Genomic DNA, 11,045 nt, shown 5'->3' on the forward strand with positions numbered 1-11,045 from the left:
GCTCGGTCCAAACTCTGTCTGCGATGTTTTCCACCTTTAACATTCTTAGATGGAGGACTGGCAGTTACTAAAATGTTCTGAGCCTGCCTCCACGGCTCCACGGAGTACTTGTGCAGAGGCTGATCTAGGTAGGAAAATTAAAAGCACCCATTCTGAATGCATGAGTGTTGTTTTACACACAGATTGTTTTGAGGTTCACCTCATGTCGACTTAACCTAATTCCTGCATCAAAATTGGGATCGCTCTGTCACATTAAGTATTATCTACTTCATTAACCTGCATGATACGGCATTTTTGTTTGTTTGTTTTGTGGGTGTTAAATGAATTAATCACAGCGAACTATCCTTTCTACTGTCAGAGTGTAGTAGAGAGTTTCACTCTGCTCCACATTATAAAGCTCCTCATTTCCTGCCTCTTCAGGGATTTGAAAATGTCTCAGCGTGTTCAATTAAAGACCACGTCATTAAAAATGTAGCTACCTTCGTCCTGCTTTGTAGTGAGCTGCTCTGGATTCGCCTGCTGTTTCAGTGTACGTAAATCAAAGCACACACTGTTTTTAAAAAAAGAATTACAGTAACAGTTGAAAGCAAAATGGCTTTTGGATATGTAAGCCTGTTCTTGAAAATACAGGCCATTTAGGACATTGTAGGAGTCAGAAGTTATTCAAAAACAACAGAAACATGTCTGATTTTTAATATATTGAGGTAGATTTTATAAGCAGAAGGAATATAACACTTCTAAAACCTCTATAATATAATAGTACAATAGTAGAAACCTGAGCACTTGCTAAAATGTGCACATCAATTTTCAAGATCCTTGTGGATATATGCTGTTCTGTAGACCCACCGTCCTCCCAGTTGTCAGTGTAGGAGACTTTGCAGCAGTGTTCACATTCTCAAAAGCTAAGTTTGTTTTTTAAGCCACACAGGTGATGTGAGGAGTGTACTCTGTCATGTGTATGCCTACTGTTTTTCCATGAGGCTTTCAGTGTCCTGGTATCAATAGATTTTGAAGGTGTGGGGTGAATTCTCCACGGGACTTCTCACCGACAACGTAGAAAACTAATGGATGCCATTTGAGTCCTGTTCCTGAGGCGTCAAGGAAAAAATAACTCTTCCCCATTACCATCTGTGAAAATACATGGGATGTTCTTTTTATACTTCCACCTCTGTTATGTTTTGTTTTTTTTAAGAATAAAGTACTTTATTTTTTCTTTGATGACTGAAGTCCATTGCCTTCGTAAAACTATCATCAGCTTCACATTTTCATGCAAGAAGTCAACTTTCACAATGTGTTTGAGTTTTATATTTACTAATTCAGTCGGGATTTATATTGCTGCACATCATGCTGTTGAATACGATTATTAATTGTTTGGAATATCTAATTTTTCAGCTAGACTGCTATGAATGCCTTCTGGCCGTTCTGATCTAATGAGGTGCTGCATCAGAGACCAGGCAGATAATCAGTGGCACAAATTAACAAAGTTATTTGAATTAATCAGGTGACACATATGTGTGAAAATTTAAACAACGCCAAAGGGCACATTACTTATGTTTCATTTACATGCACATATGAAGAGTCAGTTAAAACTGATTACTGTTAATGAACTCATCAACTAAACACGCTCAACTATTTAGACGCTGTTGCTGAAACCCATCAATATCTCCTGACTTTGATGACATTAATTACATCTTCTTTCAACTATTATACTTTCATAATTCAAGCAGCCTGGCTCTCAGTCTGCACTGCAAATATGGACGGATGTAGATAAACCAACTTAAGACCTTATGAAGGTTGTTAGTAAAGATTAATGATCACAAATACAAGACTTAGGACCAAATACTGCTGCTTAATATGTGAGAGAAAAGAAAGTGTGAAGCACTTAAGGCCTTAAGTACCTCTGAGATGAAGAGCAATTTGTTTAAAGTAAGTGAGATTTGCAGTTAATTATTCAAATATTCTTGTTCGAAAGGTGAAGATAGGGTCTTTCCACTCTAAATAGAAAAACATTAGCAAACGAACGCAGGAGCGACTAACAAGAGATGAACAAGGACAAACAACATGCACAGCTGACCTGAATACTGACGAGTCTGTAGGTGCTGCAGGGGTTACCGGTTATATAACACCTCACAACTTGCAACCAAAGGACGAGGTTTCTTTTTCAACATGATGGAAATATTAATAGTGCACGCAGTTCCCACTCAGGTCTATAGATATATCCTGCCTTTCTTTTCATTATGGTTTTTCTATAAATTGGGTCACAAAAACAGTCCTAACTTACATGTTAACTGCAGTGAAATGGAGATGTGCTACATGATTTAGCTTTACTTGACACATCTTAACATTTGAAGTCCCCTTATATACTAGTACAGTTATGTAAATGTCATATATAAAGTATTGTACATGCACAAAGCTCTAATTTATTACATAAACCATAATGACATTTGTTAGCGTCCTGTGTGCTAATATCACCACACACATCCAGTGGTTCCAAAATGAAGAAAAATTGTCTGTTCATGCAAAGTAAACAAATTAAATAAAAAATAAATAGATAAACTGTATATGTATGTCATTACATATTGGTCACAAACTTTGAGCTGAAAGTTCAGTTATTTTACAGCCTAATCGGATCAGAAGATTACCTCAGCATGCCGCGTTTGTTTCCTCCAAAGTATTAACTTTATTATACCTTGAAATATTAATTGAAGCCTGTGCATCAGCTTTACGAGCTGGCTACTGATTTGTACTTTTCTAAGTGCAGTCTTTTCCCATTATTTGACATGTCTGCTTTTGTGTGATATGACTTGAGAAGCGTGAAGTAATTTAACAAAGCATCTAAACATTGAGCCAAAAACCTTTACTGACTGAAGGATGTTACGGTCATGATTTAATGTGTGCATTTCTGGAACGCTCTGAGGAGCTGAGCTGAGACACTGTGGGAGGTGTTTTTGCTGCTTCTCTGATTTCTGTTTTCGTCTCCTTCTGTCAGTCACAGCCCATTCAAGCTAAGAGACAAACTGTAGAAACATGTTTCCTCTCACTATTTCTTATGTTTGTGAAACATAAGAAATGAATAAGCTCAGCTCTTATGGTTTGTTATAGAGGAAGAAATTGCTTTTTTTTTTGCAATAGATTGAACACTTGTTTTGTTGTATTGTCCTTTATCGTTGAGAAGTTGAAAATAATAGATAAATGGAAAGTAGATGTGAAAAGGATTTCAACAGGCAAAGATTGATGTATTGCACAGCTGGAAAAGTAAAAGTTTCACTTTTTAAATCCAGAAACCTTGGTGAGTGACATATAAGCCTTTCTGCTGTTTGATAATATAATGCAAATTGACTCTTTAATTGGTCTTATTAACATTGATATAGAGAAAAAATCTCACAACATAAGCAAAACTCATAGAAATCACAATACAATACAAAAATCAAAGCCACTATAGTTAAGTGGTCTGTAGACAAGCAAGGTACAGTAAACCACAGTATGTTAAGGCATTCTAACAAATACCCTGAAGATACTGTTTGTTACCCTTTGATTTTTCTTTGCCTGCACAGTGAATGGAAACTAACCTTGGTGGTTAATCCCACATGGCATGAGAGCAACTTTCAAATGTCAGGGTAAAGTCGCTTTTGAGCTCCATCTGTAATGCAGCACAGCACTCTAGTGGCCACAAGGGTAATAATTGTACGTGTGTGTGTGTGTGTATGTGTGTGTGTGTGTGTGTGTGTGTGTGTGTGAATATGAGTGTGATTTTGAAATATACTGATGCATGAAGGTGTTTCATTTCTGATTGTACAAAATCATGTGTGAGGAAAATGTTTCACTTCCACTTTTTTCACTTCCACTTTGTGGCAGCTGTATATTGAAATAGATGTCACTCAAAAACTGTAAAGCGACAAAAATTTTCCTCCACACTATGTGTTTGGTCTCTACCAAAGAGACTTGATTAGACGCACACATATAAAGTGAAAATGTGGTGGGCAGGAACTGCCTCATCCAAGAAATAAGATATTTTCATGTCAGATGACATTTTGACACAGAGAGTTAATGTGTATGACAGAGAGCAGCAGAGGAAACACTTATACAGACAGAGAGACGGGATGTGTTTGTAAAATTCAGAACCCTTAAGCACCATTGGCTCTTTTATAAATGTGCGACAGTCAAACTTTCTTTTTTTCTGTGCGACACCAACGCTCAACTTTTGGGGCTGCAGCCGGCAGTTGTAGGATCTTTTTTTCCCAAAGTGAAATCATGAAGCAGCGCCTTTCATGGATGTTTTCCAAGACAGTTTAAAAGTGCGTCTCGTTCCTAAATTTGACACCTAAAGTGCATGTTGATAAAAGCAAGTATGTTTAAACTACCAGCAGCTAAAAGTAAAGCAGTAGTCTGTCTTCCTTTAATATTCGATCTAAAGGTTATGATATCAAAGTCCATGGATGCATTTGTGCTTATTGTAGCTGCAAAGCTATAATTTAACATGTTACCATGTCAGATGATTTAGAAATGGTAAAGGCAAGCAGAGGAGTGAAAGGAAGGAAAAGTAAAAAAGAAAAAAACCTCTGTATAATTATTTTCAACCAGCACTGTCTTTATGTGAATCGCATTATAATGAATTAAACTATTCCTCATTTCCCCTGGAAACAGCTCAAGAACCCTTGAACCCATGAAACCGCCACTGTAGCCATTAGTGTGAATCTACTGTAATTCATTATGCAAAGCAAGGCTTTAGCAATTCACAAAGACATAGTACATGGAATGAGTAGGAAGGTAGAGCTCATTACAAAGCCTCAGTGGTGTTTCCTCATAAAACCTGTATGAAGTATTTTCCTGAGTTCCCTGAGCAGCAGCTAACATTTGAAAATTTACAGATGTTCAGCTAAAATGAAATGAACAGATTTTTTAAGCCAAGTAGCTGTTACAAAGCCAAAGTCGCTTTGTTAGCTGTAAATGAGTCTTTCTATTATCAGTCTGAACTTTTACACCCACAGTATTAATTTTGATATAAAAATAAGAATACAAGAAAATGTAGTCATATCCCCTTGAAATGATATAATCTGTGCTTTCAAAGACCGCTCCGTCTTTTCTATTTGACTCTAATTGGACTGTTATGTCGTTACATCCGAAACCTGATCTTTCTGTCCATGCTGTGGAGGAACTGCAGGAGATCTCCCACTCATACAAATTCAGACGTGGGGCCACATAGTTTCATGCATTAATGCTGAAATATTGTGTATTGGTATTAGCATTGCAATTTTGTTTAGATCAAACTGATCAGTCAAGGACACAGATGGTCAGCTAGGGAGTATAGGGAGCGGTCCAACCAATTTCATACCTACTGCCTCCTACTCAGAGTGCATAACAATTCCGCTGAGCCGGTTCTATTTGACATTGTGAATGTCTCATGTTCACAGGGATGGCTCCTTTCAGATCAGCCTGATGCAGCACTTGCAGACTTCAGTGGAGCCTCACATCCACCTTAAAAAATGCCACGTAAGCACTTTTGCTAACAGTGAAAATTCTTAAACTGCTTGTCTCCCCTGTAGCTGTAAAAGCAGATGTGGCTGTACTGGTTGGTCAATGTGTAGCTAAAATGGAAAAGAGCCTACTAAACGGCTCTTTCATGGCGTACATACAGCATTTATAATTCCAGACTAACAACATTTCTTGGTTCAGTTTTTTTTGTTGGTTTTTATCTCACATGCTTATATTTCCAATTGTTAAAAGTTCAGAATTATATCTACTTCTACATCTATTTTTGTGAAGCAGGTCAGATAGAAAAAGTAAAGCTTGTTAGCTTTTACTGCCCTATGTATCTATTTTCACCAGAGTGTCATGGATATTTTTCGTCTCCCCCAGTAAGCAAAGGTTTCAGCCTGTGGTTTGAACTGACACTACTTAATAAAACAGCTGAAGTTAAAATAAAAATAGGAATCTCTGCTCCTGAAATTAATGCCCCATCGGCAGTTAATTAGAAACCTCCAGCTTCTGTGGTGTCTTGTTATGGATGAGCTGTTGTTGTTACCTAATTTTGATTTAAATGTACTGGACCACATAATTGGCTTACATTTTAAACACACAAAAAGACTGAGAAATTATCATCATCATTGTTATTCTTATTATTACAACTTTTTAGTTAACATGTTTTACTTTACTGTGGTCATTTCAATTTATACAAATCAAGTACTATCATAAAAGAACAGTGTGTTTTTAGACTTTTTTTAGACCTCTAACCTTATTGTAAGAACAATGTCAAGGTCAGAAAGACTGGAAAACAATGTGACAAAATTTACACTTTTTTATTTACAATTTTTATAAAGTATTTTAAATCATTCTCAGCTTCAGTAATTGTTTTCTTGATCATTACTTTACATTACATTACATAACATTTCCCAAGGAAATATTAATATGCTTTACTTAAGTATAAGTATCAATACAACAATGTAAAAATGCTCTGCATGAAATACCTACCCCATTTATGTACAGAAGGCTACATAATAATTATATAGTAGCCTAATATCAAAAAGAATAATTTGTCCTTGTGACACATCAATTATGGAAGATGAACAAAATGAATTAGCCCACATGTTCCAAACCTGAGGCTACTGCCCCCACTAAAAGATCATAAGGCCAATCTGTGGCTCATGAGGTTGAGCCCACCAATGGGATCGGATGTTTGATCCCTTCCTTCCCCTGACCATATGCTGTTGTGAACTTGGGCAAGACACTGAACCCCAAGTTGATTGCGATAGGTCAGGCCAGTGCCGTTCATGGCCGCTCTGTGCAAATTGGTGAATTAGATACAACATTGTAACGTGCTTTGAGTAATGATAGGATCAAAAAGTGCATTTTCCCTTGAATTTACCAAATGGAAGGGATGATAAGGTACACTGAGAGACACTGAAAGAAGAAGACTAAACTTCTGATCCACACATTTCTATTGATTTTCTGGACTTTGGATAAAACATTTGCTTTGTTTGTTTTTTAGCTCTTTGTGCTTAAGTTAAACTCTCTAGAAATAACACAACTAACACTCAAGAAGCTAAAAAACTAAATATTCTTTATAAGAGGTCACAGTTCAGTCGGACCGCTGCGCAAGGTCTTCCCAACACATCCAAAAGATTTTCAATGGGGTTAACGTCTGGACTCTGTGGTGGCCAATCCATGTGTGAAAATGATGTGTCATGTTCCCTGAACCATTCTTGTACAATTTGAGCCCATGGAATCCTGACCTTGTCATCTTGGATATGCCTGTGCCATCAGGGAAGAAAAAAAACATTGATGGAATAACCTGGTCATTAATTATATTCAGGTAGTCAGCTGACCTCATTCTTTGAGCACATAATGTTGCGGAACCTGGACTTGACCAACTGCAGCAGCCCCAGATCATAGCCATGCCCCCACAGGCTTGTACAGTAGGCACTAGGCATGATGGCTGCATCACTTCACCCACCTCTCTTCTTACCCTGATGCACCCGTCCCTCTGGAACAGGGTAAATCTGGACTCAATAGACCTCATGACCTTCTTCCATTAGACAGTTCTTAACCCAGTTTTAGTAGTTTCATCAATCTCCTTAGGTGTTTTTTTGCTTGATTCATGCCAATAATTTAGCTCTTCTGAAACAGATTAACATCACCACAGGATGTGTCCTCCAATATGGTTGTTTATGAAATGAGGAGCTACTCACTGCATCAGTTAGGGTAAAAAAACTTGTTGCCAGCTGAAAAATAAAAAGAATATAATATTAATAATAATTATCCAGTGGGAGGTTCTTACCTATGTACTTAGTTAAATCCAGGTGGTGACTTTTTATTTGGACGGGCAGTGTATAAAAATAGGTAAATGCATTGTCATAGGCTCAAATCTGGAAATACTTTGTTAGAAGAAACTCAAAATTTGTCTGAAAGAAGTAAACCTAACCCTAACCTAGTAAAGTAAAACTTATCTACTCATAACTTTACAGCAAACACTGAGTTTGCTGTAAAATTGGCGTACCAGTTAAATCATACGAATCAGGTTTATCTGCAGATAATACTCTGTTATTTGGAAAAAATAAAAATAATAAATATAGAGCAGGATGTGACGTCGCATTGCGTCATCGCGCAGCGGTAGCTGTGCGCGCTGAAGGAAACGAGACACGTTTGTTTCGGTTTGTTTTCATGGTGGTAAAAGACGGAGACTTTGCTGCTGCAGTTCCCTGAAAGTGAAGCGATTCAGTGCAAATACAGGTTTACACTGCGCAGAGACGAGGACACAGGGTGAGGACTTCTTATTATAAGCAGATGCTGAGAAGGTGTTCATTTTAATAAGCTTAACGCTACTGTAGCTAATGCTAGCTGTGTAGCTGATGGTAACGTTGGACGCACTTTCCTCCTGTCCCCATGTCACATAACTGGGCTTTTCTTTCAATACTCCGCTGAAACACAGTAATAATCATACTAAAAACTCTCTGTAGTTAATAAAATTTGATTTTAAGTGAGGGCATAACTTTCAAATACACTTACTTAGCCGCTAACACTGTGTTATTAGTAGTGTCTGAAAGTCAGTGAAACGTAAACTCAGGATTCATTTGTTATTTTTGAAAACACATTAATATTTTTAATGTCTAGAGTGAGTTCATATGCTGTCTTGGTCCAAAACGCAAAAAATATTAAGTTTACATTAAGGTGTAGTCAGATATCGAAAAGCAGCAAATTTCCACATATTTTCTCCCACTCGATTAATTATTATGCAAAATAAATCTAATGTCAGTCAACTTGTTCATTCACCTATTAAAGAAACAATGCGACCTATTATTAAATTACTAACTTTCTCCACTCTTCTTGTGTAATGGCACATTTCATAGGTTTAGATTTTATACACCTGGTTTGACAAAGGAGTAATACAAAGTCAGTCTGGCCTTTAGGGAATTGTGATGATACGTTTAGGACCTTTTGTAGGGAAGCCATTAATTGCTTAATCGACTTAATAATTGACAGATACAAGTCTGTGTCCTATCTTTGCAAATTATCTGTTTCTTTTTCTCCCCAGGATTTGCACAATGTCCTCCGCTCAACCCATCATCAGATCAAGACAGACAGAGAAAGAAGTGAATGGAATTTTAACACAGGTCGTCTGTACAGAGTTCAGTAATTACATATTCATTGTTCTCACACAGTACGGCAAAATTGGGACACTGATATCTGTCACACCTGACTCCAGATCTAATGATATCAGCACTCCAACCTTTTCCACCAGAGTACTACTGGGCAAAGACGAGGTATGCTGGATGAAATTACTCAGATAAATATTGGATCAGTGTTATATATACTTGTTCACAGAACATCAGACAGACTTTGTGCAACAAAACTTATTTCATGCTATAAAAGGGCAGATGAGTGTGGTTCTGATCTGCTCTGGTATATGTGAGAATTTAGATGTGTGCAGGTTGCAGGTTTAGTGGTCTGTTAAAGTTTACACAGGGAAGCTTATTTTGTCTCTGCATGAGCATGTAATTGTCTAAATGGCATATGGTGCCAGGGATGGATCACCAATGGAGAAAAACATTATTACAATATTTGCTTGTGGAGTTGACAAGACATATGATTCTTTTTTTTTTTTTTTTTTTTTTTGTACTGTGATAATTTTAAGAGGGCTGTAACCCTGCTGCACCCAATCATGTATTTCATTAAAATAGATTTGTAGGAGAGATGTGGGGAGCAGAGGTAACAGCCTGTGGTGGACTGCTTAGCTTTCATGTCACTCAGTACTTTCAACTAACAAAAAACTGGTTCAGTTCTTGTATGTGAACCGGTTGTTTTTGGGCAGCACAGAACCACACCCTGATGCGAACCATGCATTTCAACCCCAGAACCATTTAGTCTGACTTGACATGACGCAGAACAATAACAGACGAGTGTAAACGCACAAGTTGTTGGACCACATGATGTATCGCCAGAGACAGATTAAATGGCATTTTTATTCTCTTGCTGAAATTAATAGTCTCAGTATTGATTCTAAAAGCTGAGTTTCTTCAGACCATCAGACAAAACCCTTCTCTATTTAGTTTCTTCTTCTTTTGATGGTACAGCCACCTTCTCAATTTCAATCTGTTCCAACTAGTGTTTTGCTGTTAAGGGGTTAAGTACACACCCTCTTATGAAGCTGATGTCATAACCAACTGCAGTTTTGAGTCCATCACATGTCTGGTTCTTACAGGAGACCAGAATACTAGATTTATTTGTTATCTGTGCACAGTGTAGATCGAGCAAGTTGCATTGGTTATATTTTGTTGTGAATACAAATATTTGGTTTATGTTTTGTCATTGAGGTTTCACAGGTATGTCATTTCTGTATGTAATAATTCAATACCTGATTTGTTTTTCTGTTTTCAGCCTCTGACACATGTCTGTGCCAAACACCTGGCAACATTTGTGTCACAAGAAGCCACCAACAGGCCTGTTTTACTGGGACTAGCACTAAAGGACTCTTCCATAGATTCAATAAAACAAATGAAAGAAGTCATAAAAAGTTGTCAAGTCTGGTAGGAAGTCAATGCCCTCAATGCCGCATTTATTTTATGTGTCTTTCCTAAGTAACATTCTGTGATTAAACAAACAGTGACTTGTTCTCTTCTAAATAATTCATTTACTTTGACCATTTTGATTTGTTGAGATAACACATGTTGTCTAGTTGTGAATTAGTATTTTCTGCATGCCAGCTCTCAAAAATTAAATTATTTTTTGCAAAATGATGGCTAATTGTTCCAATACTGTTACTTTTTGAAATTGACATTAACAGTTTTCTTTTATAACTTGATACTTCATATTTTTGTATTTTATAGTAGAAGTATGCTAAATTGTGTCTTGAGAATTTGGAAATAAAACTGGCCACTTGTCAAGTTGTCTTATTTTGGAACACATGCTACTTAATCAGCACTTTACTGCAGATTCTGTGAACGTCTCGTCTACGGCATCTTGTTTTTGCCACATTTTTCCAAAACACTGGCTTGTGTGTAATAGTTTTTTTTTTGTGTACACTGATGATACACTGTTTAATGTTCGTTTTA

General features: G+C 37.0%; 1 protein-coding gene across 1 annotated transcript; it reads left to right on the forward strand.

Moving 5' to 3' along the window:
* The first annotated feature begins 8,109 nt into the window (after nucleotides 1-8,109).
* Nucleotides 8,110-10,873, forward strand: psmg3 (proteasome (prosome, macropain) assembly chaperone 3). The gene is made up of 3 exons (XM_026378317.1): nucleotides 8,110-8,256; nucleotides 9,029-9,257; nucleotides 10,372-10,873. The coding sequence occupies exons 2-3, from the start codon at nucleotides 9,039-9,041 to the stop codon at nucleotides 10,522-10,524; spliced, it is 372 nt and encodes a 123-aa protein (XP_026234102.1). The 5' UTR covers nucleotides 8,110-8,256; nucleotides 9,029-9,038; the 3' UTR covers nucleotides 10,525-10,873.
* The last annotated feature ends 172 nt before the right edge of the window (nucleotides 10,874-11,045 follow it).

Source organism: Anabas testudineus, chromosome 8 (assembly GCF_900324465.2).
Source record: "Anabas testudineus chromosome 8, fAnaTes1.2, whole genome shotgun sequence".
NCBI classification, from domain to species: Eukaryota; Metazoa; Chordata; class Actinopteri; order Anabantiformes; family Anabantidae; genus Anabas; species Anabas testudineus.